The 24,956-nt window shown below is 51.0% G+C and overlaps 13 protein-coding genes across 13 annotated transcripts; 5 read left to right on the forward strand and 8 right to left on the reverse strand.

Annotated features, from left to right (window-relative positions):
- Window positions 1–386: 386 nt before the first annotated feature.
- Window positions 387–1,916, forward strand: hapX (bZIP transcription factor HapX; the record flags this gene model as incomplete). Its single annotated transcript, XM_002565270.1, has 1 exon — window positions 387–1,916. The coding sequence occupies one exon, from the start codon at window positions 387–389 to the stop codon at window positions 1,914–1,916; it is 1,530 nt and encodes a 509-aa protein (XP_002565316.1).
- A 683-nt stretch (window positions 1,917–2,599) lies between these two features.
- Window positions 2,600–4,262, reverse strand: N7525_004977 (RNA-binding signal recognition particle subunit SRP54; the record flags this gene model as incomplete). Its single annotated transcript, XM_002565269.2, has 2 exons — window positions 4,147–4,262; window positions 2,600–4,090 (listed from the first exon to the last, which is right to left on the reverse strand). Exons 1-2 carry the CDS (start codon window positions 4,222–4,224, stop codon window positions 2,600–2,602), a joined length of 1,569 nt encoding a protein of 522 aa, XP_002565315.1. The 5' UTR covers window positions 4,225–4,262.
- A 212-nt stretch (window positions 4,263–4,474) lies between these two features.
- N7525_004978 (rRNA-processing protein RRP15) lies at window positions 4,475–5,386 on the forward strand (the record flags this gene model as incomplete). The annotated part of the gene is made up of 1 exon (XM_002565268.2): window positions 4,475–5,386. The coding sequence occupies one exon, from the start codon at window positions 4,475–4,477 to the stop codon at window positions 5,384–5,386; it is 912 nt and encodes a 303-aa protein (XP_002565314.2).
- A 315-nt stretch (window positions 5,387–5,701) lies between these two features.
- N7525_004979 (ferredoxin family 2Fe-2S iron-sulfur cluster binding protein) lies at window positions 5,702–6,438 on the reverse strand (the record flags this gene model as incomplete). Its single annotated transcript, XM_002565267.1, has 3 exons — window positions 5,702–5,943; window positions 6,005–6,111; window positions 6,179–6,438. 3 exons carry the CDS (start codon window positions 6,436–6,438, stop codon window positions 5,702–5,704), a joined length of 609 nt encoding a protein of 202 aa, XP_002565313.1.
- Window positions 6,439–6,646: 208 nt separating this feature from the next.
- Window positions 6,647–8,226, forward strand: N7525_004980 (mitofusin complex protein UGO1; the record flags this gene model as incomplete). Its single annotated transcript, XM_002565266.1, has 2 exons — window positions 6,647–7,009; window positions 7,087–8,226. 2 exons carry the CDS (start codon window positions 6,647–6,649, stop codon window positions 8,224–8,226), a joined length of 1,503 nt encoding a protein of 500 aa, XP_002565312.1.
- A 638-nt stretch (window positions 8,227–8,864) lies between these two features.
- On the reverse strand, window positions 8,865–10,959 carry N7525_004981 (alkaline phosphatase family protein; the record flags this gene model as incomplete). The annotated part of the gene is made up of 3 exons (XM_061213237.1): window positions 8,865–10,639; window positions 10,696–10,822; window positions 10,882–10,959. 3 exons carry the CDS (start codon window positions 10,957–10,959, stop codon window positions 8,865–8,867), a joined length of 1,980 nt encoding a protein of 659 aa, XP_061070258.1.
- A 409-nt stretch (window positions 10,960–11,368) lies between these two features.
- Window positions 11,369–12,337, reverse strand: N7525_004982 (putative class III chitinase; the record flags this gene model as incomplete). The annotated part of the gene is made up of 1 exon (XM_002565264.1): window positions 11,369–12,337. The coding sequence occupies one exon, from the start codon at window positions 12,335–12,337 to the stop codon at window positions 11,369–11,371; it is 969 nt and encodes a 322-aa protein (XP_002565310.1).
- Window positions 12,338–13,194: 857 nt separating this feature from the next.
- On the forward strand, window positions 13,195–13,665 carry N7525_004983 (KGG domain-containing protein; the record flags this gene model as incomplete). Its single annotated transcript, XM_002565263.2, has 2 exons — window positions 13,195–13,455; window positions 13,516–13,665. 2 exons carry the CDS (start codon window positions 13,195–13,197, stop codon window positions 13,663–13,665), a joined length of 411 nt encoding a protein of 136 aa, XP_002565309.2.
- Window positions 13,666–14,023: 358 nt separating this feature from the next.
- Window positions 14,024–16,597, forward strand: N7525_004984 (putative spindle pole body associated protein SnaD; the record flags this gene model as incomplete). Its single annotated transcript, XM_002565262.1, has 1 exon — window positions 14,024–16,597. One exon carries the CDS (start codon window positions 14,024–14,026, stop codon window positions 16,595–16,597), a length of 2,574 nt encoding a protein of 857 aa, XP_002565308.1.
- A 494-nt stretch (window positions 16,598–17,091) lies between these two features.
- Window positions 17,092–19,129, reverse strand: N7525_004985 (uncharacterized protein; the record flags this gene model as incomplete). The annotated part of the gene is made up of 3 exons (XM_002565261.2): window positions 17,092–18,559; window positions 18,616–18,893; window positions 18,947–19,129. The coding sequence occupies 3 exons, from the start codon at window positions 19,127–19,129 to the stop codon at window positions 17,092–17,094; spliced, it is 1,929 nt and encodes a 642-aa protein (XP_002565307.2).
- A 1,475-nt stretch (window positions 19,130–20,604) lies between these two features.
- On the reverse strand, window positions 20,605–20,799 carry N7525_004986 (uncharacterized protein; the record flags this gene model as incomplete). The annotated part of the gene is made up of 1 exon (XM_002565260.2): window positions 20,605–20,799. One exon carries the CDS (start codon window positions 20,797–20,799, stop codon window positions 20,605–20,607), a length of 195 nt encoding a protein of 64 aa, XP_002565306.2.
- A 585-nt stretch (window positions 20,800–21,384) lies between these two features.
- On the reverse strand, window positions 21,385–23,439 carry N7525_004987 (fungal specific transcription factor domain-containing protein; the record flags this gene model as incomplete). Its single annotated transcript, XM_002565259.2, has 5 exons — window positions 21,385–21,646; window positions 21,716–22,279; window positions 22,331–22,506; window positions 22,562–23,040; window positions 23,094–23,439. 5 exons carry the CDS (start codon window positions 23,437–23,439, stop codon window positions 21,385–21,387), a joined length of 1,827 nt encoding a protein of 608 aa, XP_002565305.2.
- Window positions 23,440–23,464: 25 nt separating this feature from the next.
- On the reverse strand, window positions 23,465–23,790 carry N7525_004988 (uncharacterized protein; the record flags this gene model as incomplete). The annotated part of the gene is made up of 2 exons (XM_061213238.1): window positions 23,465–23,626; window positions 23,677–23,790. The coding sequence occupies 2 exons, from the start codon at window positions 23,788–23,790 to the stop codon at window positions 23,465–23,467; spliced, it is 276 nt and encodes a 91-aa protein (XP_061070259.1).
- Window positions 23,791–24,956: the final 1,166 nt, after the last annotated feature.

Genomic DNA, 24,956 nt, shown 5'->3' on the forward strand with positions numbered 1-24,956 from the left:
CACCTTGGAAGCAAAAAAACCACCAAAACTCCAAAATACAGAAAGCTCTTCCGAAACCGGCATCATGTGAGCACATAATCTAATCTGATCATCGGCCACTTTTTCTTCCCCCTCCCTTCACATCTCTTCTCTTGCTTTTAACCTTCCTATACCTATACCTTCCTATACCCTTTCTGTCCTCTCCGTCTGGTTATTGGTTATTTTCCACGAGCTTGAAAGCGAACTGGTTCTTTTCTCTACTGGTATTTCTCGCTTATCGGCTCTTATGAGCGCACTTCCGCTCTTCCGACCGAGAAACGGCTCGTGCGTCTGCCCCCGACCACGCCCGATTACCATGTTTCCAACTGACCTCAAACATAGTATTTGAACATCAATTTGGTGTCAAAATGGCCAGTGGTGTGTCTATGGCACCTGCTCCAGCTGGAGTTCCTGCACTGGCCCTCGCACCGGCGCCCACACTGGCCGCCAGGCCCTCCGTAGCCCCTTCGCCAGGACCGGGTACACCCGGCTCCATCACCTCGAAAGAATGGGTCATCCCACCACGCCCCAAGCCAGGTCGCAAGCCAGCTACAGACACACCGCCAACCAAACGCAAAGCGCAGAACCGAGCAGCTCAACGGGCCTTCCGTGAGCGTCGGGCGGCTCGTGTTAGTGAACTGGAAGAGCAAATGAAGGAAATGGAAGATAACCACGATGTCCAAGTTGCCTCGCTCCAACAGCAAATTGGAAACCTCTCCGGTGAGGTTGATCAGTGCCGCGAGGAGATGGGCTGGTGGCGCGACCGATGCCACGCCTTGGAGAAGGAAGTATCGATCGAGCGCAGCGCAAAGGAGGCCCTTGTCAAGGAATTCAGGTCATCTCTTACCGGCCCTAGCGCCAGCAAGCCCGCGCCTATTCCAGACTCTGTGCCCTTGCCACCTCGCAAGACCAGAAGCTCCCGAATGGAGGACGTGCAGCCTACCAGTACTGAACGCAACAAGGAAGATGGACAGGTGAATGTACCTCTGGGGTGCAACAACTGTTCCAACGCCCACTGCCAGTGTATCGAAGATGCGTTCGGCATGCCAATGGACACCCACGAGTCATCTCGTTCGAGACACGAGCCTCATGGCGTGGGCAGCCCGGAACGCGACCATAGGGATCCCCACATCAAGCCCGATCCGGAAGAGATGGAAATCGACTTCACCGCTCAGTTCTCTAGTGTTCCGACTCAGTCTCAGGACAACGACGTCTCCTCGCCCCCCGTTGATCCCTGCGGGTTCTGCCAGGACGGTACTCCCTGTATCTGCGCCGAGATGGCCGCACAGGAGCAGCAGCGTGTACGCAACATCAACACATTCGAGACCAACCGTCTCGCGCCAATCCAATCCATCTCCCAATTTACCCCACCCCCATCCGAGGGAGACGTCCGCTCAGAAGTGACTCTCCCACCCATTAGCCAAGCGACCAATCCCTGTGCCAACGGGCCAGGCACCTGCGCCCAGTGTCAAGCCGACCCCCGAAGCACTCTTTTTTGCAAGACGTTGGCAGCCTCCCGGTCAGCGAGCGGAACTCCATCGGGAGGAGGCTGCTGCGGAGGCGGAGGAAAGGACGGCGGATGCTGCATGTCAAGAAATGCCCCCTCCAGCGCGCCCAACTCGCGTAAAAACGCCGCCATGCCTTCGCAACCTCCCGCACCCAAGCCCGCTCCGCCCTCAGAGTTAACGCTCAGCTGTGCCGATACCTTCACCACCCTGTCTCGTCACCCGAACTTCTCTCGTGCCACTGACGAGATCTCAACCTGGTTGCCGAAGCTCCACACCCTCCCCGACCCCCGCGAGATCGCTCCACCAGACAGCCGCGGTGCCATGGAAGTCGAGGCTGCAAGCGTCATGGGTGTGCTGCGATACTTCGACCGTCGCTTCGCTGAAAAATAAACAATCCTCATTGTGGATCTCATGCGTCCGGGTTACCTGCGTTTTTTTCGGTCCTCCACCATAAGGACACTTTTTGATACCCATACCCCCCTCCTCACCCGGGCGCTCAATGTACCATCATACGGACTTGTCTTATATCCTTCCTGTCTTTTTCCCCCTGCCTTGCATGGGAATCGATCTGGTTCCGTGTACATCTATATGGCCCGATCTATTCTCTGTCTACCCAAAAAGCATGACATATTGGTTCTCATTCGATCTCACTGGGCTCGCCTGGTGTAGAGTCTCCTGGTTGCTATGAACATGGTCAGTGGTTGATCTGGTGGTTCCTTTGCTTTCGATCTGAATTCTCTCATTTCATTAGACGGATGGAATTTAGCGGCGTTTCTCTTTTAATGATTATGTGTACAACGTGGTTTTATTATGAATGAGACGATAGTACCGCACTGCAACTTGTCTTTCTTTTCAAAATCGTAATTCGAGATGTAGAACAAGGAGGGAATATGATTCCTCTATCAGGATGGTATATGTGAAATTGTTCTCGTATACAAGGGTTGCACATAATGTGAAGAAGCAAGAAAACGCCAAACACCAGCCCAGATGCTAAGTTGATGAGCCAGCGGTTTGATATGGAAAAGAGAGGGAAAGGAAACGAAGGGACGCGGCAAGATCATCAAAGACTGAGCTTAACGTCCTCTTCCACGTCCACCACCACCGCCTCCCATTCCACCCATCAACCCACCCATTTGACTCATTAGGCTCTGCATATCCGGCATGCCACCACCACCACCTCCCATCATCTGCATCATCTTGGCCATGTCAGGCATACCGGGCATGCCACCGCCGCCAGCACCACCCATAGAAGCCATCCGCTTCTGCATGGCAGCCATCTGCTGATTTTTGTTCCCACCCTTCATCATGTTCTGAGCTTGCTGCATTTGCTTCTTCTGGCCACCAACACGCTTGGCCATGCCGGCCATCATGCGGTGCTGGGAGAGCAAATCCTCGACCTCACGGACGGTGGTTCCACTGCCGTGCGCGATACGAACCATGCGGCTAGGCTGCTCGACGAAGTTCTTGCCGTCGCCGTCCAGCTCGGCTACAGTCATACTATCGAAGATGTAAACCATGCGGCGTAGCTTCAGTGAACCGTCCTCGTCATCCAAGCCTTGGGTCATGTTAGACAGACCGGGGATCATGCCGGATAACTTGGACAGCGGGCCCATCTTCATGATGGATGTGATGTTCTCGCGGAAGTCGCGCAGAGTGTAGATACCTTCCGCAATGTGCTTGTATGTCTCCTTGGCACCGGCGGAATCCTTCGTCATGGCCTGGACGTGCTCGACCAGCCCGGCGACATCACCCATGCCCAGTAGCTTCTGAACGAACGCGCGGGGCTCGAATCGTTCCAGATCCATCATGTGCTCACCAGTACCGAGGAAGATAATGGGAGTGTGCGTGGCGGCGACAGCAGAAATGGCACCACCACCGGCGGCATGGCCGTCGGTCTTGGTAATGATAATAGCTCCAAAGTCTGCGGTTGCCTTGAACGCTGCGGACTGAGCCTCGGCTGCTTGACCAATTGTGCTGTCGAGCACGAGAATGGTCTGGTCTGGCGTCACGGCAGTCTGAATTTGTGTCATTTCCGTAAAGAGCTCCTCCTCTTGCCGGTGGCGACCACTGGTATCGACGATGATGATATCGAAACGCTCCTTCTTAAACTTGGCCACACCCTCTGCGGCCACGACAGCAGGATCCGTCTGCGTCAGACTACCATAGTATGGGATCTTAGCCTTGGTGGCATTCTGCTTCAGCTGATCAAAAGCACCAGCACGGAAGGTATCCGCGCAGACCAGCGCTGTCTTGAATCCTCGCGTCTGGTAGTGCCGAGCCAGCTTCGTACACGTTGTTGTCTTACCCGCACCCTGCAGACCGACGAACATGATCACGTTGGAGCGACCCTTCTTCGGCCGGAATGAGTCTGCATGGGGGTCCACCAATTTTACGAGCTCGTCGAAGACGGTCTTCTGGATCAGTCGCTTCTTGTTCACTGCTGCTGGGAGGGAGGCGAAGTTCACGCTGGCCTTGATCGATTTGCGTAGAGTCCCTACTAGACGGACGTTGACATCGGCGGAGAGAAGAGCGGCGCAAATTTCCTTGAGCATGTCATCGAATGCCTGTTATTGTATTAGCGGGCTGGCTTGTGGGCCGCACTGGACAACACATAGCATACCTTCTCGTCGAGGTTATTGGACCTCGTCAGGTCATTGACGGCGGAGTTGATTCGCCGCCCAAGGTCTTGAAGAACCATGGTGAGTATGTGTGTAGATGTAAACAATTAAAAAGAGAAAACGAGACTAAGACCGTAGTTGTCTATGATTTCGCGATGGAGGAGGGGTGAGGATGAAGCCCGTCGAGAGACCAGAGAGGCAATGTGGAGGGGCCAATCGGAGAGCCCACGCTTTCTCACCGCCCCAAAAAAAAGTTGTGATACGGCAAAGTTGGATCAGCGTCTTGACTTTCTTCTTGTCTTGTATTTATTACATTATTTTTCTGTGACAATGCCTCCTACTTTTTCCAAAAAGCGCAAGGTTCTCGATGGCTTAAAGGGCGAGACTGGCCGCAAGAAGAAGTTCGTCAAGCAGCGCTTCTATCACAGCAGCTCGGAGGACGAAGAAGAAGATGGGAATTTCAATCCTGTCAGTCTTGAAGACTCGGACGCCGAAGAAGGAGGAGTCACAGTGACCAAGCCCTCAGCACTCGATCTACGCATGAAGAAGGCAAAGACACAAAAAGAAGCACCTGCACCGGAACCGAAAAATTCAGACGATAGCGACGCAGACTCCAATGTCGGCGAGGAGATCGAGCTGGACGATGAAGATCTCGAGAACGATGACGATGAAAGCGATGCCTCTGGATCCGACGAAGATGACCTTTCCGACTCGTCCCCAGCCGGCAAATCTACAGGCGCCAATCGCGGCCGAGCCGTCCCCAAGCGCAACGACCCTACCGCATTCTCAACCTCTATTTCCAAAATTCTGTCTACAAAACTTCCTACCTCTGCACGGGCTGATCCCGTTCTCTCGCGAAGCTCATATGCTGCCAAGCTGGTCAACGACGCTGCGGATGAGAAGCTCGACAATGCCGCGCGGGCCAAGTTGCGCGCCGAGAAGAAAGAGGAATTGGATCGTGGCCGTATTCGTGATGTGATGGGTATCCAGCGAGGAATTGCTGGTGCCGTCGCCGAGGAGGAGAAGCGGGTGCGCAAGATGGCGCAGCGTGGTGTCGTGAAGCTGTTCAATGCTGTGCGCGCGGCCCAAGTCCGAGGAGAGGAGGCGGCCAAGGATGAGCGCAAGAAGGGCACAATTGGTATGGGAGAGCGGGAGAAGGCTGCCAATGAGGTCAGCAAGCAAGGATTCCTTGAATTGATCAATGGAAAGAAGGGAAAGCCTTTGAACATCGAAGAGGCGTGAGCTGGATCTACGATTACCCATGGCATGTTTCTGGCGTTGGGAGAGTCTTTTTTTTTTGTTATATATTCTTTTCTACATTGTAATAAAAGTGCTTATGTGGAAAATCATGTTCGATCAAAATAGTACAGGAGATTTCCATTTTGTGATACCGTGCAAGTCTACTAGACGCATCAGATGAATATTACAGTACAAAGCCCTATATTTGGTGTCCAAATAGGACCGTAAACCCCCTCTGTGACCAGCTGTCTCGGTCCAGATAAGATGTGAGGGTATGTAAGATCCAAACAGTCCCTCCTGGGGTTTCTGTTGGGGTCTTTATTTCGACTCAAAGTCGCTTGCTTGGAGATTCCGTGTCATGGACGGCAATCGCACGACCAGTCCGTCGAGATCCTTGGTCATGATCACCTGGCAGCCCAACCGAGAGGTCTCGGTAAGCCCGAAAGCCAGATCCAACATGTCATTCTCGTCGTCCGATGGCTCTTCCATTTTATCAAAGGTATCCGGGTCCTCCACAATCACATGGCACGTTGAGCAGGCGCAGGATCCTCCGCACGCACCTATTCCCGGCGTGATGTTAGATACTTGTGCTTAAAGATGCATCATATCGGCTCAACTCACCTTCCATTTCAAGGTCATTTGCCTGTGCGATGTCGAGTAGGTTATCACCCTCAGCAACCTGGAGGTCTACCTTGGTGCCATCCTTGTCAATGAAAGTCACGTTGATCCTAAAGAATCTGTCAGCATGCAGCGCAGACAGCACAAGAGCGCAGCATGAGTGCAAATCTGGCTTACTCTTCTCCGGGCTTTGGCGGCGTGATATGACCATGCGCAGCTTGTGCAGTCACCGAGAAAGCACGCCGGGCTTTATTATATCCTTGCCAAGGTGATTGAAGGCTTCTCCGTGCATTGATATCCGACCGAGGATGTGTCTTGATTCCGGTGTTGGTCCATGACCTTGAATAACTTAGGCATCTCCGCGATTGAGTCAAACAGATATCCCCGGTCTTAGGTACACGGCGCAGTTGCCGACCGACTTCTCGCCAGAAAGTCATGTTGCAGAAAAGGGGAATAATAAATTAAAAGGGGAATTCGGAAGTCAAAAAGAGAGAAAAAGAGGATCCGGGGGAAGATGGGAAGAGTGAGCAATGATCGTCCAATGGCCGCGGAGGAAAAAAATGACTGACAAAGCTTGGGCGTTCGGCCATTCCACTCCTCCCGTTCTTCGTTCCCCGACTCTCTAACTCCGACCAACATCACATTATGGCGACTCGTGAAGGGATCAATCCCTTGCGGCCTTACTATATCCCTCCGTCTGGCTTATCGCCCGCTTCAAATGCGCCCGCCGAGGTGGCATCGTCGTCATCGGCCCAGGTGTTTGGCAGCACAGCTCGCGATCTCATGCCGGACTTGGACTATGCTGATTATCTGGAAGCCTCGCCCTCTGTGACTGACTGGGTTCGGGATACATTGAACCGGGCTCTTGTGCGCTACACCAAGGTTCTTACCGCACAGCCGTTCGACGTCGCCAAAACCATCTTGCAGGTGTATGTCGTACCAGACGCCACAGAGGAGCAGCGGGATCGGAACTCGACACCGGGTGCTGAAGGAAGCTCTTATGATTCGGTAAGAAGGCTGTTCTCTATAGCTGATATACAGCTGTGTTGAACTCCACGACAAATGACTGACGGATTTGCGTATAGGACTCAGAATCATCCGATGATGAAACTAGTTACTTCACCTCAACCGCCCCTCCAACGCCCACGCCGAGTACACCTAGATCTCGCAAGCCACGCCACCATATCACCGACCGCAGTGGCTATATTCGACCAGAGTCTGCCGCACAGCCCAAGCATGCTCTGACTATCAAGAACTCGAACTCCCTGACCGAAGTTCTATCCCAGCTCTGGTCCTCCAGTGGCCCAACCTCCCTCTGGAAGTCCTCTAACACCACATTCATTTACTCACTTCTCCTGCCGACTTTGAACACTTTCATCCGCAGTCTGCTGACGGCAATTGTCGGCTTGCCAGAAGAAGATATTTCAATGTCGATGACGGCGGACATTCTGACGGCATCCTCCCCTCTGGCAACGCTGGTCTTGTCATTCATTTCATCCTCGCTATCCGCCCTGATCCTAGCTCCTATCGACACCGCTCGTACATTCCTGATGCTCACACCAGCAACCCATGGGCCGGGGTCCCTCGTCCGAGCTATCCGCCAGCTCCCCACACCCAACTGCACGATCCCCTCGCATCTCGTCCCAATCACTGTGCTCCACTCAAGTCTCCCGAATCTCATTATGACCTCGACGCCACTCTTCCTCAAATCATATCTGTCCATTGACCCCCTCCTAAACCCAAACGCATGGAACCTCTGTGCGTTCCTCGGCTCCGGTCTTGAGCTCGCCGTGCGATTCCCGCTTGAGACCGTGCTCCGCCGCGCCCAGATCGCCACATACACGTCCTTGAGCCTGCGCCAGAAGTCATCGGGCGGTAGCATCAGTGCCACATCTATTGATGCTTCCGATGTGGAAACCATCGTCCCTACCCCGCGTACATACCGCGGTATCATTGGCACCATGTGGCACGTTGTTTACGAGGAGGGTGTCAGCTCGAAACCGTCCGACACGGAACGTGCTAAACAACTCCTCGGCCAGCGTACCTCACAGCAGAAGCGACAGCAAGGCCAGGGTATTCAGGGCCTGTACCGCGGCTGGCGTATTGGCATGTGGGGTATCGCCGGCATCTGGGGAGCCAGCTTGTTGGGCGGAGTCGCTGGTGGCAGCGAAGACGAGGTGACAACAAGAGGTGGCCATGGCCGTTCCAGCGGTGGACGCTTCTAAGGGATGCCGTCAAGCTATGAGGCCTTCGTCTTCATCTTTGTCTTCATCTTGGAATCCGCCAAATCGCCACTCAACTGATTCACTTAATCATTCGCGAAGAGACATTCCTTAATCAAGTCTCTGCGATGTTCTTTCGTTTCTTACTCCATCCCTCCTCATTAGTGGTCGAGACAGTTGGACATCTGAATCTTCCATATTGGCAACATCGGAAGCATTTCTCCCGTCGCGTGCGTCATTGATACTCGGTCTCCACTCTCCTCCATCTTCCACCTGTCTACATCTTATACCCCAGTGAATGGATCCCGGGGAAAGTCGATCGGCGTCATGTTTTTGGTTTAGCAGTGCAGCGCAAACCGTGTATAAAATCTTCCCTTCCCCACCATATAGCTATGTAACGAGATAAAAACCACAGCCCGATCTCGCTCCGGCTTGCTAGGCATTTAATTCATTTGATGATTAATTATAGAAACTGAATTGTAATTCGATTCAAGTTGCGCTATCTAAATACTGTGTTATCTAATTTATCGCACCTGAGAGGCCACCTGTTTGGAAACATCTATCAATATGGTAAGGCAACCTGCCTTGAACAGATTCAAAATGAGCAAACGATGTGATCCCTGGAGAAGCGACAAAACCAGTTAATCGAGTCTCTCGATCCTCCACAGTCGATCTGCGAGTTGAAAGAAGAGATCATTAACTGTCTCAACAGACCGCTTTGTCAACTCCGGCAACCGTCCCACAACCGTCCCAAGCACCACACTCCAACTAAGATCTGGAATCTCATCCTGAACCACACGGCCCGGCGGCAGAGACGGGCCATGCACACTCATATCGCGGTCCAATGGCACACTGAGACGATACTTCCAAACAACCTCCCCATCCACATATAACGAGTAAGTAAGAACGGAGCTACGAGCCCGAACAGGCGCAGCAGCAGTCGAACCAACATCTTCAACCTCATCCGCAATATCAATAAGCCCGAACTTACTATTCCCATTCGGCGCATACTTCACCATAACATCCTCAGAGTCTGTCTGGTGGTACGTACGGACGGGGAGGTAGAACATGCTCAACGGCCCAACACTGAACTCGTGCAATCCCAACCCAGCCGTATTAGGCAAAAGTTGATCGGGACCGAGGTTAAGTTCCGGGTCCGGGAACCTAGTGGCACCGAATTCGTGTCTGTCACCGCTAAGCATGACGATGCGGATACCTAACTCGCGCTCTGCGCGCCACATTGCTTCGAAGACGGTGCGGCGCTCGTCGAGGAACCCGCCCCAGGTATCTGTGGTGCCGACGTGCCAGTTCTTAGTGAAGGGCACGCTGGAGGAGATGATTTTCCAGTGTACACCTGCTGGCTCTGGGGTTGAGATGTACGTTAGGAGGGATTGGAGCTGGGGGTGGCCGAGGATGGTTGAGTTCTGGTGTGCAGGCTCGGTGCGGTAGGTGCGTGTGTCTAGCATGAAGAATGAGGCTGGGCCTTGGGTGAAGGCGAAGTAGGTTACGTTGTCTGGATGGGCGAAAGGCGCTTGCGGGATGGGTGGGTTTGCCCGCACGTGGTAGTGGATGAAGGGGTCTGCTGCTGCGGGATATGGAGCGGTTTTGTTGCCCTGCGACCAGTCATTTTGGATCTCGTGGTCGTCCAGAGTGTGCAGCCAGGGGAGGTCAATGGCGCGGATTTCTTCTGGCCCGTGGTTCCAGGAGGGGGAGGAGTAGATGCGTCTATACTCGCTGCGGTAGTGTTCCATTGATGAGCCGAAGCGCCAGGGGACGTCTATGTAGATGAAGTCGCCTAGGAAGAGCATAAATGCTGGGCGAAGTAGCTTGGGCAGTTTGGCGAGGGCGTCGGTCATTTGCTCGAGGCCTGGGACCCGTAGTGGATGCGATAGAATGTTGTAAGGGAAGTTTGGCTTTAGGCAACTTGACGTTACAAAAGATAGTCGCTTTGATTCACGGGTTTCGGGCGATGGCGCCGTGGTAAACGTGCCAGACTTGTTGTTAGACAGTGAATAGCGATAGTGTGTCGCCGGCTTCAGGTCGGTTAGAGTCACAGTCGTAGTAAAGTCTGTGGTCTTATCCAGTTTGTAAACGATGCCTTCTTCGTGCCAGTCCGGGCTCATTTCAGAGACCTCCTGGAACATGACCGTCACTGGTAGGCGAGCCGTGTCAGGCTCGCGAAAGACCAAGTTGGCAGTAGTCGGGGAGACATATCCAACGCGCGAGAACGCAACATCGGTGGTTGGATAAAGTAGAACACCACGGGTCAGGAAATCAAGTGTTAGCACTGCCAGGACGACATTGATTAATATCGTGATTCTGGTCCACAGGGGCCACCTTGCCGAGGGAAGCCCTGCCAACAGAGTGTTAAGACCAGAATCGCCGGTTTTGGCACGGCTAGATCCTGACTTATGTCCTGTAAATTACGTAGTTAGAATCTCATATTGCAATTATTTGAAAGGGCAGCCTGACTGTTCGAGCCTCTGACTGTAGTTGTTTGGCTTTGGTGAGGCTGGGTGTCCTTGAGCAAGGAAAATATTGATGACAGGTACACCAATAGAGAGGTAATCACGAGAGGCACAAAGTGATGGCCAGGGATCTATAATTATGTGAGTCTTCTGAAGCGCGATATTAACTGTTTATGGGAGGGTCTTATACCCATCGCAGAAACACGAAGCTCGTCAAGCGGATGATCGCCGAGCTCGTGGCTACAGCAATTCGCCGTAGGGAGGCCATTATGCGAAGCAATATGGCCAATTTCAAAATGTGGAAATCACCGCATGCTAAATAGAAGAAATGGAGATGGTGAAGAGTGGAAGATGGAGTTTCCTGTTGATTCGTGATATGATGACGTATCACATTTAGGGGAAAGATCGACAACACAAGAGGCTCCAATGTTTCAATGTTTCAAGATTGATCGTATTTGATCGTATTGGTTATTGAAAATTGCATAAATCGTGTAAATTATACAACTGGCGTCTACTATTTAACTATAAGTTGGATTTATACACTTAAACCACAATGGCAGTACCTACCTAGGTACAGCCCAGGCACTACAGCTGGCCTAGTAACTTCATGTTGGGTTTGAAGTGCAAGTAGTTATATTAGCCATAGTTTGTCTGGAATGATACATATCCATTGTGTTTCATTGATGTCCCTGATTCAGCATATCTTGAAACAAATTATTGAGGGTGCTCGCCATCGGCCCTGCCGACATTAACTGACGAGCTACCGCGACAACATCTCTTATGCCCATACTCAATGACATCGCAGCAGCCCACTGCCACGGTTTCGCCGTGCCTCCAGGTAGAGCATTGAAATACTCCCAACCCATAACGCCACCGAAGTTGGGAAACTGCTCAACCAACATGGCCAGGACAGGTCCAATTTTTTCCTGGGACACATAACCCTGTGATCCATTACCCGGGTTTGTCAACAGGCCATACACAATCCGTCGCGGAGACCACCCCTGAGAAACCATAGCAGCATACATCCGTGGATCCTCAGCAAGACCCCAGCCATTGTAGAACTGGGCATTGTACCAGTCAATCTTAGAAGCCCGAGCCTGCTCGAGCTCACGGTAGTCAAAGCCGGATAGGTTCCCAATACCAAGTAGTGCAGCTGCCACAGGAGCCAAGGTGATGATAAATGCGTCGCCCATGTCAGCCTTGAGTCGGTCGATGAGTCGAATGATGCCTTGCAAGGACATGGCCTCTTCTACATCGAGATCGATTCCATCAAGGCCATGGCGGCGGATCATGGTCAGGAAAGGGTAATAAAATTGTTCGAATTCCGCCCGGCTGCCGTCAAGGCGCGTGAATGAGCCCGGGGCCGCCCCGCCTAGCATGCCCATCACTTTCACGCCTTGCTGCTGCATGACGGGTACTTCGGCCCATAGGGGGTCGAACTTGGCGCTGTCTGGCGGGTCATCGTTGAGAGTGATATCTCCTGGTGCACCGTTTAGGTGAAAAGCCGCGAGAATAAGATGTGTTATCCCGGTGTTGTTTTCCAGGAGCGGGAGCATGGAGACATACTGGCCCCCACCTGGGATGAGCGTTTGGTGGTACAGGATCACCCGCGGGCGCTCGCCGAGTCCACCTCGGATAGGGGGCATTTCAAAAAGGGGGATGACTTGAATGCCCAGATAAACGTAGATTATAGCAAGTTTATCCCACGAGCTTCGCTTTGTGAGAGCTGGATGACTCGCTCAAGCTTTGGCGATTGGCAGATGTGGGGGTTCGAAATTCTTCGAGCTCCTAGCGCTTGAAGGGAATGAGCACAGAGTAGTAAATAAAACCCCCGGTGTTATCCAATGACAAATTTCCAGACCAAAAATGGAAATAGCCAGAGAATATTACTGCAACACAGAGTAGTAGATCGGATTGAACACCTGCACACGATAAACACAAATCCTGACTAAGCCGAATGGTCGATCCATTTTTTGGGCAAGGCTACCAGCTATCTACAAGAAACTATGGTTGTTGCTGGGATCAAGTAGGGCCATATACCTACCTTCGTGGTTTAAATTCGATATTAACTTGCTAGTAGGGCATCTTCTTTTCATCCCCATGTCGGGCTCATAGCTTCAATACTAGAACCATGGGAAACAGTCCCTATACCCATGGTGTTGGACTTGGGCTCGTTTAGGAAGACCTGGGGATGACATCAAACTTGAATACCGGATTCGTGCTCCAGCAAATTGAAACGAACAACCAGGAACACAGTGTATCTCAATGTGGACTTCTTCCAGTCATACAAGAATGGTATGTAGCTAGCCGACTAGCGGGTTTCGTAAAGGCAATGTCATAGAGACAAGCCACCATCGCCTCCGATGAGATGATGGAGGCAAAATAGCTGTTTCTGAAGACTACATAAGTTGCGGGCCATGTCCATCAAAGCAGCCTTGTGGCGAAGCAACATCTTCTTGCGCAGCAGCGTATACTTCTAACATCAACTTGCACATTCGACAGCATGATGGCTTTGATTAGTACTCGGTTCATGTCACGTCCACTTTCCAGACTGCTTCCATCCGGACAGTCAGTGAACGTCGGATTGTGGCATCGGTGTAGTGTCGCCACAGTACCACCGCCTGAACACCCACATCATCCCAACCCTGGGAATTTTGCGAATCGTCCACGCGAACAGCTTTCAGAAATAGGCCACAAGGGTGGAAAGAAGGGTGGAAAAGCTACCGGCGTGGGCGGATTCCATAATATGGATCCAGAGAAACAGGTGAGAATGCCCCAACATACAGTAAAAAGGACCTGCAGTTAAATGTATAAACGTAAATAGCATGCTATCGCTTCGAAAGGCGGTCGTGCTGCAGGTCGGAGAAAAGCACCAGGAAACGGGGAAACCGAGTTAGAAGCCGAACGGCGTGGCCGGTCGCATGAGCCCTCTGTGGTTCCACCTGGATTCGAAGAATGGAAGACAATGGCTTGATTTAAGGATCAATTTCATGCAAATGGCAAATAATTAATGTGAAACAAGAGCGGAATCAGAAGTCAAGAAGTAAGAAGTAAGAAGCATAGTAGACACACATGCCCGCTAGACCTAAAAAGGCAGTGGATAAACATTTCCGCCTCAGGCGGCCAAATACAACCCGTCGCGAGATTCTTCAATCTTTCTCTTCTCCCCCGCAATTTGGTTATTGTTATTTCTCTATTTACTCGGTTAATATTTTTCATTTGGTAGCTCTCCAGTGCAACCTTAAGAATTGCACTTGAACTCTGCTTTGGCTGTTTAGCCTTATCGTGTTGCCCTCATCTTTGCGCATCCGCATCCGCACGCGTGCGCAACCATGGCCAACACAGGCTATACCTCGCCGTTTCACACCTCACATGACACCATCGGGCAGTCAACGTTGGTGACGCCTCTTTTCATGCCATCCTCTCCTCCTCAGCATCCTTCTAGCCCATTGGGCTCTCCGGCAACCGCACAAACCCCTGCAACTGCCCAGACTCCTGCAACCGAGCGCGTCGCAGCGCAAAGTAGCAACCAAGGTCGCAACGAGGCTGCGGATGATGAATACCATTCTGACAATGAAATCCAACCAATATCTCGACCCCGCTCTCCTAGAAGCCCAACAGGTTCAGATCTCGATGCGCGTCTTGCCGATTATACCTTGGATTTTAGCAACTTCCCAAGCGGCCATTTTGCCTTGGATGGGCCTGACGAAACTCTGCCTCCCTTCCACCAAGATGTAGATAAGTTATCCGATGTTGGGGGTCCGGAAGACTTTACTGCCAATATGGAGAGATACTTGATGGGGGATCCGGAAAATGGAGCGAACCATGAAGACGAGGATGAAGCGGAAGTAGACTACGGATCGGTACGACGATCTTTCCGGAAATCAAAGCAACCGGCCATCGAAGAAGAAGCCGATTCCGGGGAATACAGTGAATTCGGACCACCAGTGGATATGTCGACCCCTTCACACCTGTTACACCGGACTGGCGCTCTTCCCAAAGATTCGACTCACCTGGAAGGTATCGAAGAAATCCCCGACGATGACGAGGCCCCGGATCCCGCATCGCCTTCCGTCCGAAAATTGTCGGACGCCTCCAGCCATGTACCAGAGAAGCAGAATGAGGATCTTCACCAGCAGATTGCACAACTGCAGCAAGCCTTGAAGGAACGCGATGACCAATTGCAGAAGAATCACAATCGTGTGCTTGAAGCTGTTTCCGCTGGTGAACAGATCCGTCATCTCCAGGCAGAATTGCAGCGCAAGGATTCTCTCTTGGATGAGGTGAACGCCAAAGGTAGCGACGAGGCAATGCTGCGCGAGCAAGTTCAGTCGCTTCAAAAGAAAAATGAAGAGCGTGAGCAGCTATTACGGCAGTTGAGCATGAATGCAACGGATCTCAGTCCTCTCTTGAACCAGATTCGTGAGATGCAACAGCAGCTCCAAGACAGAGATACACAGGACTCTTTAGGCAAGGAGCGGCTGGAGACGATTGCTCACTTGCGCCAGCAACTCAATCTTTCCCAAGAGCAGGTGCGAAAGCGCGATGAAACTCTGGATGAGACATTCACCAAGCTTAAGGAAGTCACACGGGCCAGGGATACACAAATACAGGAGAAAAACTCGGAGATCGATCGACTCCAATCACAGATTGACGATTACGGTCTGGAAAATGAGAAGCTTGAGTCGGAATTAGAGCGTGCGCACAATGATTATCAGGTCCTCGAGGAACGCTTTATCGACCTGGAAATTAAAAACCGTCCTCTGGAGGAGAAGAACACTACGCTGGAAGCAAACCTCACCCGTGTTCAATCCCATATGGAAGCCCAGGAGAGTGCCCTCAAAGCCGCAGCAGCTGATCTGCCTATCAGCGGCCATAGCACCTACAGCGAGATTCTCGATCTGATTAAAGATCTGGGCCCAGGGAATCCCGCATCCCCACTCAACTCGCCGTCGAAGGACAAGTTCGTGGAAAGCCAAGGTGTGCAGCAACCGCAACAGCCAGACACGCCAAGTATCGCCGGCCTTCAGCAAGAAATCCAGGAGTTATCCGCCGCACACAAAGCCGCAGATACCGAAGCAGCACGCCTGCGTGGTCAGGCAACTGAAGTCCAGACCCTAATCAAAACCATTGAAACCGAGAACTCGCGACTCTCAACCCGAGTGGGCGAGCTCACAACAGCCTTAAACAAGTGTCAGCACGATCTAATCCAATCACAAGAACGGAACGCCGAGTCCCTGGAGACCGTCGCCCGCTTGCAAGAAGACAAGATCGCCGAACCTCCAAGCCCACCACCCTCGCCCCCAACAGCGCGTGGAGCTCTCAACCCAGAGCCAAGAGGACCAGACACAGCAGCCCTGGAGGCAAACCATCAAAGCCAACTCCGCAGCCTGCAAACCGCACACTCAACGGCAGTCTCAACGCTGCGCGCCTCACACGCCGAATCAATGCGCAAAATCCGCAACCTCCTCACTGCCACCGAGCAACGCGAGGCTGATCTACGCTCGGAACTTGCAAGCCTTCGTGCTTCATCCGCCACCTCCGAAACCCACCTACGAAAGAGCTTCAAATCAGAACTCAGACGTCTGGAAGACATCATCGCCGCAAAGGACGAAACCGCCGCTGCGGTCGACCAGCGCATTGCTTTGTCGGTGGACAAGCGTGAGCGCGAGTGGGAGCGGCGCATCGACCTGCTCCTTAAGGAGCGTGACCGCATGGCGAAGGCTTTGATGATGAGCTGGGGCGAGAAGGAGCTGGGTCGGGGATCGGGGTCTTTGACCGAGAGTCATGGCAAGGAAAACCGTCGTCGTGATCGAGACCGTGATGTGGATGCCAAAAGTGGGCAGGCTTATCGCTACAAGTATGCTCAGAAGCAGAAGCCTAAGACTACGGAGGCTAGGGCTTAATGGGCTGGATTGTTTGATCTTGTCTTTCTCTGGGGTTGATGTACCATATCGGGTTGCGGATTGCATTGTGTTTCCTTTGATTCGTCTTTTAGCGGCCTGGAGTACTTCCTGGAATGGAATTTGGGATCTTGAAATTGCATGTCTTCGCGGTCTGTTGTGTTCTCGTCTTGAGACGAAATTTGCATCTTGTTGCTTCCGAGTGCTACGAAATGAACTTTGTACTGACCTTTCAACCTTCTCTCTTCAATGTTTAATTATGTATTGTCTACCTACTTCAATGTTGTCTTCGCATTGAACGAATTAAATTTGGTATCAAAAGCTAACTGCAACAACACTAAGAGTAACCAAATCACCCTGGCATACTGGGCACACTATCCAATAATACAAATCATGTAAAATGAAGAAATAAACCAAGTTGAACCAAAAGAACGTCCGACCAGCAGACAAACATCTATTAATACTCCTTCCAAACTTCCATCCATTCAAACACCATCTCAATAAAAGCTCAAACTCGTACGATTCGCCCCACGATATTTCGTTTCATCAATAGAATTCGACGGCAACTCCGAGTAAGCGACAGATACAGGCCTCGGATCATCCACCGCACGTGGGTCCGTCATCTCCAAGATACAGCTTAGCGGGCCATTCGCGCCGGCAGGGGTACTACTGCGCGGACGACGCGTGCTGGGGTAGATTACCTCGACGTCGTGTCGAGGAGGGATCGGCGCTGGCATGGATCGGACTGAGCCGTAGCGGCGCTGTTTTGCCCGGCGGGATGAGTAGTGTCCATATCGGCTGCTGCCGTTGGTGTTTGGGTGGGGGCTGTACTGGCTCTGCGAGTGTCGGGGGACGTGGTTTGGGTCGAAGTGGTAGGAGGAGCTGCGGACGGGGTTGTGGATGATGGGTTGTTGAGGTTGCATTGCGTTTCGGATTGAATCTGGATGCATTTTTGGGTCTTGGGCGTGTCGCCCGGACTGGGAATATACTCGTGCTTGGGGTTGGGGGGGGGGACGTGGGATGAAGTTTGGGTGGTGTGGGTGGTGGATTGAGCGGGCTGCGGGCATGGAGTTGGCTGTTTGCGAGCGGCGCACTTTTGGTGGTGGGGATGGGGTTGATGGGACTACCTCTGGGGCATCGGCGGAGTTCATTGTCATTGTTCGGGTGTGGCCTTCTTGCTGTACTGGGTTGGGGTTGGGTTGGGTGTTGGCAGGGCTTTGGGGGAGGGATGCTGAAGAAGCGTTCGGGGTGTTGCCGTTTGGGACGAGTTGGTAGGTGTTGGATTGAGGGATACCCTTGGGCATAGTGTTTGGTGTCACGACTTGCTTTTCGACATCTGATGCGGTGTTGGGGTCTGCCAGGGCCTGGATTTGAGGATCCGCTGATAATGGAAGCGACAATGGGAATGATTTTGGAAGGAGGCGCCTGAGAGAAGAGAGTGACGACTTTCCTCTTTTATGGCTTGTGTATTCCTGGGGAATGGCCGGGACTTTGGGAGCAGGCGCATCAGAGAGAAGAGCGCGTAACTCGTTGGTCAAAGTAGATGTGCTCGAGAGAGGATAAAACTCGCTAGCCAGGCTTTGTGATCCCGGGGAGATACGGTGCGAAGCGTCCTCCGGTGAAATTGTGGTTCCAGGCATAATTTCTCCATATGTCGAACCAGGATCAGTGTTGACTCGAAGTTGAGGCCGCAGACGGGCTGGGGCAGGGTGTCGGACGCTGGGGTGGCAGTTGACTCTGTTGGCAATTGGGTCCACAGACCAGAACTCCCCGGCTCCAGTTCCGTCGTGTTGGCGGCAAAGATAGAGAATTTCGTTTTTGAGCGTTTCCTCGCTATCCCAGCTATTACCAGAGCCGATACTGCCATCTCTGCTAACTTTCTGGCGCTTGTAGATACCAAGAAGCGATACATCATATGGTCTATCGCAAAGCTCCTTTGCACAGTACATAGTGCACACAGTGACCCTGTAGAAGAATTGTCAGTTCAAATGAAGAATCCATGGAACAAAAGTCGAGCATACATCGAAACCACCGACACGATCACCGACGCTCGGTGGAAGGCACAGCTTTTACCGACTCTCCAGAAGGTTGCGTCTGTCCCTTCCGGGAGACAGTACACCTGCTGTGCAGCGACCACGAGACCAGCCACACTTGTAGCTAACCAAAGCATAAGATCCAAGCGCAGCACATATGTGCATATATTATGCAGAATGGTCTTCCGGGTTCCAAATCCACCAATATTGTTGTATTGCCAAGCGACCAGGCTTTGGAGGCTGACAAGCGGCACTGAGAGAAAAGACTGGATAAGAGTTAGCGAACTGTATAATAACCAAAGGGCTAAATCAAACGTACAGCGACAAGTGCAAGTACAACACTGAGAGTCATCTTTGAGTCAACCTGGCCATTACCGTAAAGGTAGAGTACGAGCACCCATTCCAACATGGACTCGAGGAGCAGCAAGTATAGCGCAACAAATATCACAAGCTTCGTCCATGTACCCTCCTTTCGAGGCGTAGGTGAAAATCCAGATGCCATGATTGCGAAAGCTCAAGGACCAAGAGACGAACGACTCTTTTATGGTCTTCTCCGAACTGCCTGAGACTTGGGAAACGGGTAGGGAAGAATGCGAGTGTGTTGTATGTAAAGGACCGGTCCAAATCGAGCCCAGTTGTGGTCTCACTCGAAATTCATCAATTGGGCGCAAATAATAGCATACATAAGGTCGATACCAAGAGGAGTGGTGATGGACTAAAGAGGACTTTGATGAAGGGCTATTAGCCCTGGAGCGCGTCGACGCGAATATAGCGTGGAGGGGTGGAATGTAGCAGCCGAGGGGGATGCATGGAAAGAATCCAACGCCTTGAGGAGGGCCCTCTCTGTAGAGAGCCCACGGGCACGGAAGTACCTGGGTAGTCCATCTTAGCTTGATAACTTGGAATGCTAAGCACTTGCTAGTGCCAGGGATGTATTGAGGGTTTGGTTGTTGTCAGCCTTATCCCTGTGGATTTGCCTGTACAGACGTCAGTTCGTTTCAGTTGAGAATGGAAGATTTGGAAGATTTGAAGTGCAATGAAACTTCTAAGAATTCAGTGTAATTAATTGCCCGTGCATCGAAGGGTTGTCCTTGGTCAAGATAGGATGGAGGCGATGCCCTATCCAGGAGTAGATCCCTCGATGACGTGACGTGGTCAACCACAACCACTCCGACCATCAACACGAATCCTTTCGATCTTTCAATTAAACCTATACACTTATTTAAACGACTCAAACGACTCTTTTTTATTTCAATTTCGTGTTAATAGCCTCCAAGTTTATGGCTTTGGGTAGTTCCTACCAACTCTGTACACACGTGATCCGAGGGGGGGTGCACCTTGTCAGTAAGGACGAGAAATGAGCCTTGAACCTGGATTCACAAGCATTCTGACGCATTTGACACATGAATGAAGTGTTTCTGATGGTTTCACATCGTGGAATGCTCTGGTCTAACTGTGAACTGAGTATAGCAGTATGATCTCTGGCGTTTGCCTTGTTGCATTTGGAAGGTGGAAAATCAAGCGAAGAGCGTAAAATCCCTATCTTGTTTCTTCAAAATTTCCTCTGACGATAGTTGCAGGTGGAATAGAAATGTATCATCTCCAGATACTCTGTTGCGAGTTTCTACAAACGCGAATTCCTCTATACTATTCAAAAGACTGGGACTACTTCCACCCTCCGAAATGAAAGGCTTTGCTATACATGGTGATGGGATACTATGCTAATGAGCTTGAGAAACTAAATGCCCCTCCTTAGCCTCTACGCCGGAAGGCAACAATCCCAACATTGGGGAAATATGCTGCTACCTGATCGTGCAAGAGACACACCATCGGCGACGGCTAATGGATGTTAGTATAACAAGATATACGGATATTGAGGTATCTTATCTCCAGATATGATTCTAGTCGCCAGTCCTGACGCGATACCATTTCCCGCCCAACAAGTTCACTTTTTGCCCGCTCAACGTTTGAAACGTATCATGGGCCTCCTTGACCTCCCCTCCGAGCATTCTCGACCTCTTGCTCATAGCCTTCTGGTCCAAATGCTACTACCTTCCCCTGGTCAATAATTTCGCGTATGAAGTCCAGGTCTCCAGCAGGTCTTGCGGATGCGCTCTTGTGCTCCGGTTCTTGGATACAGATAACGTTCCAAGTCTGAAACATGGAGGACATTGAGCAGAGTGCCTTGGGGGATCGGAGTGGACAGAAATGACCGACAAGAGCTGTGTTTCAGAACTGTCTCTAGTGATGACGCGGAAGCAAGCGGTTTGCTGACTGTCCATCTCGATACCGCGCTTCAACCAATGAGGAAAAATGGTTATTTACATCTCCGGACATGTCAGGCCGTTGTGGTAGGGGAAGGACGTAACCATGGTGATATTAATAGGGTGAAGAGCCGAAGACACCAACGAACGAGGAGCAGGAAGTTCAGGGTAAGGAAGGCGTTTGCCTTGAATCTACGACCCCTTTACTTCCAGCAGCTCTAATTCCTCATTTTCATATTCCCGTGCTTATAATACGAAGTTGGAGGTGACAGCGTGGAATGGCTGGTCCTTCTGGGACTCATAGGTAGGCTTACCAAACTACCGCATTCGAGGTCTCGGGCTTCGGTCGCACCACTGTCACCGACCCCTAGTACGTCTCATCCCTTGTAGAGTTCGACTGTGATACCTTTCAGTGGTCTCTGGAGTAGTAGCTAGGCTAAATCCGGTACTTATTATGTAAATAGTGAGCGGCGTACTATCTTCCACTGCGCTGTTAAGAAACATAGAACCCCCTACGACCCCAACATATCTGTGAAGCCTTCTTAACTGCAGCCTCCGCCAGGGAGCGATACTCGGCGCAGTCCTTTAAAAGTCCCTCGATCCCTTCATTGGGTTTACCAAGGGCCAAGGATGACACAAATGTTTCCACTTGCATGATAAGCCCGATGTGATATGTGCGCGAGGCGTCTCGCGGATTCCGGACGATGGTCGAGGACAGTGTTTTGGATGCAAAAATAGGGTAGTAGATCATGACCCTTTTGCAGATTAGCCACAGAACAAGGAAGCAAAAGGACAAACGTATTTGAGTCCAAGTCATCACGTACCCAACGAGGGTGATGTTAAATTTCGGCATATATTTGATCAAGTTAATCGACGCTGTTGCAGCTTTCGTGCACAGTGATTCCGACATAAATATCACTTGATTGGGCAGAGTGTAGACACTGCTCTTTTTGACCAGATCTATACCTAGCCTTGACTCCTGGGCTGCGGTGATCCGATGGATGGCGATCAGACAGTTGAAGTATGATAAATGGAGATAAAGAAGGACCACGGCTACCGGGGACTGTGGAAAAGTGGAAACCCTTCTTGGTTCAGGTCGGAACTCGGTGGGAATACTCTCCTTCCACTGTTGGAGCTTTTCGTCCAACATGGCAACCGAGCCAGCCACTTCAACAAGCGGGCGATCTCGCGCTGCGACCGAGTAGAGGTGTTTGTGTACCTGGCTCTTGATTAAGGCCAGTTCACAGGTTGATCTGAGTACGTTGAAGGTCTCTTGTCGGTCTGTTGTTGGCATGATCCCTATGTTATCCAGTGGAATTTCCGTTGGTAATAAGACGTCCATGTCATCGTCGCGTTGCGCGATTGGAATACCAGCACGAAGGGATATCCTAGGGCAGGTCAGTATAAAGTCGATCTGACAATACTAGCGTGTCCCCTACTCTTTGTCAAGACAGTACGCAATCCAAAAAATCCGCCTCCGTTGTTCTACTTCTTCAGGACACAAGCCAGACTCGTTTTCACTGCGTTCAAGTCGAATCTGATGACATATCCGCACAACCGAGGAAATCAAGTAACCGCAAGGCTGGCTGCTCAATGTCCCCATTAGAAAGACAACCTATACAGAAAGTACTGTTAGTCGGATCTTCTGTCAAGGCCGCTGTTCATCTTACCATCCCTAACAGCGCCTGGACGGCCCATAGATCAGGTAACCCGAAGCAGAGACCATTCAAAACCCCCAAGGCGTTCTTCATGAACAACCAGCCCTTCTGACGGTCACTATGTACAGAAGAGTTATTCTCTATGCGCAGCATATACCCCATCGCTAAAGCAACATTGAGGCTCGCCCAACGACCGGGCGAATCGAATATGCTCTGTAAGTTGTCGTCTTCACAAAGTGACAGTAGCGATGACGGTTGGAATATTGGAATCAACGAGTTGAACTGCTGCAGGTAGTCATTGACCAACGATATAATCTCATCTTTCGGGGGCAATGGACAGAAATGTTTGTCAGGGAATAAGCCCTCAAGCAGCCTTTGACTCGTTCCCTGGTGGAGACCTAATGGAAGGAGGGATTCTAAGTTGCCAACGGAACCCCCTTGAGTTTTATTAGTTATCCATTTCTTCCCTTCGGGGGATAGGGCTGAGAAGCCTATACGTATCAATCAGCTTTTGGCAGTAATGGAATCAGCTATGGTATCTTACCGGGGTTCGGTGCATCCGTAAAACACCTTGGAACGTAGAAGCAGGGCAGATCCTCCGGTATTACTGTGTGGATGTCATCCGGGGCTTTTTTGAGCATGGTGGGATATACATTCTGTGGAGCAGCAGAGGGGTCTTGTTGAGCGTCCATGTGTATTGGTTCTGAGTCCCAAGCGCCCGTGCCATTTATTGAATCTGCATTTTCAGCTGCACTCGAGGGTGAGGATTCATCTGACTGCTCAGATCCCTCGATAAAGGATGGCTCGTTCTCATCTTCACCCAGGTGAAACCCGATCTTCTGAAAATGAGATTCCAAGCGCCGGATATTTGTCTCTAGGCGATCGATCATGCTCAGGCTGTTCGATTGTTATTCATTACTGGCAAATAATATTGGCTGGGATGTGGTACTTCTTCAACTGCCTATGACGCCTTGGATCAACTAGAGAACAAGGTACGTTGGCTTTGCTGCAGAACGAGCATTTGGACTGGTTGATAATCTCGCATTTTATTTTCCTGCGTCGACAAGTCTCGCATGCCTAATGATATTATTAGTACATGACTTTATTTGTGTCTGTGGAGTCCGCACTTTTCTCTTCCGCTTCCTTTTTATCAGGCGCCCATGTTCTGGCCTTGAGAGTTGAGGTAGATGTTGGATCAATGCAGAGCCGCCGTGAGCTTGATTGTCGAACACTCTATTCATTCTGGATGTTCACGAGTTGTAAAACCAGGTATAGGAGTCGTTTCTGAAATTAGAGCTACAGAGTCGAAGTCATTAGCGTATATCACAAAGATGCTCCATCCGAACCAGAATGAAAAAGACAGCGAAGGGTCCAGGAGGTGCCCAGGTGGATAACCTGCATATAATTATGCTGGTGAACCGTGCAAATTATGCAAATTGTGCAAATTGCGAACCTCTTTAAGTCCGATACCATATCAGATGAGTCACTCACACCTACAAGGTATTCTTAACAGTGGTCTTCTCCAATAGTCTTTTTATATGTCTTTTTAGTGGGCTTTTCAGATGCCTGGTTAGAGATTTTCTTCCCCCTTCTCGTTTTTCTTTTTAGACAGCAGAAACAGGACGGAAGGAAACTTAGTTTGTGAAAGCGATTCTTCTATGTATAACCTTTGAACATCTCAAGGTTGAGCTAATGATGGAAAAAGATCGCCCAAGAAACGCTGTCTTGTAATGAATACCACATTAGTGAACACTGTGTGGCTAAATCGGATGCCGGATGTTCTTTAATTGGTAATACCGCGTATTGAGACATGCCAAGCCCCCGGCCCTAACCCGACACTCAATTTCGACTTCTCGACTCTTTTCACGGAGTAGAGCCCTGACGGTTATAGTTCGGAAAAAAGAAAACTGGGGTATCATAAGCCCCGTTCCGGGATCCGGAAGTAGAAGACCAAAATCCGATAGCTAGCATTCCTACGTATGTACATAGCTACGGATTTAATGATTGAAAATGCCAATATATCTCGGCATCCCGGAGGTTCTTCTATCACGGCTAGATATGTATTCACAAAAGATAATGACCCTTAAACTGGCCGGATCTGCCGGAAATCTAATTGGGATTTTCTGTTTGGATTTAGAGACAAACTTATATATGCCGAGCTCCCAGGCTTGCGGTTTGTTGTCGTCGACTAGGATATATATCGTTCGTCGCCAGATATCTCAGCCTCCTATCACTCTAATTTTCGTCTTGTCTTCCTCTTCTCTCTCAAGCAAGCACGCAGCAATACAACAGTCCTGCCTAAGCCTATGTCACCAGGGACTCGAAAGGTAGATCTCGAACCCAACTCATCACTCTAAGGGATACCCAACTGAAATCTCACTCGATCCCAGTCGATGGTCAGCCACAA

This window comes from Penicillium rubens, assembly GCF_028828025.1.
Source record: "Penicillium rubens strain IBT 27055 chromosome Unknown utg000002l_segment0_segment0, whole genome shotgun sequence".
Taxonomy (NCBI): domain Eukaryota; kingdom Fungi; phylum Ascomycota; class Eurotiomycetes; order Eurotiales; family Aspergillaceae; genus Penicillium; species Penicillium rubens.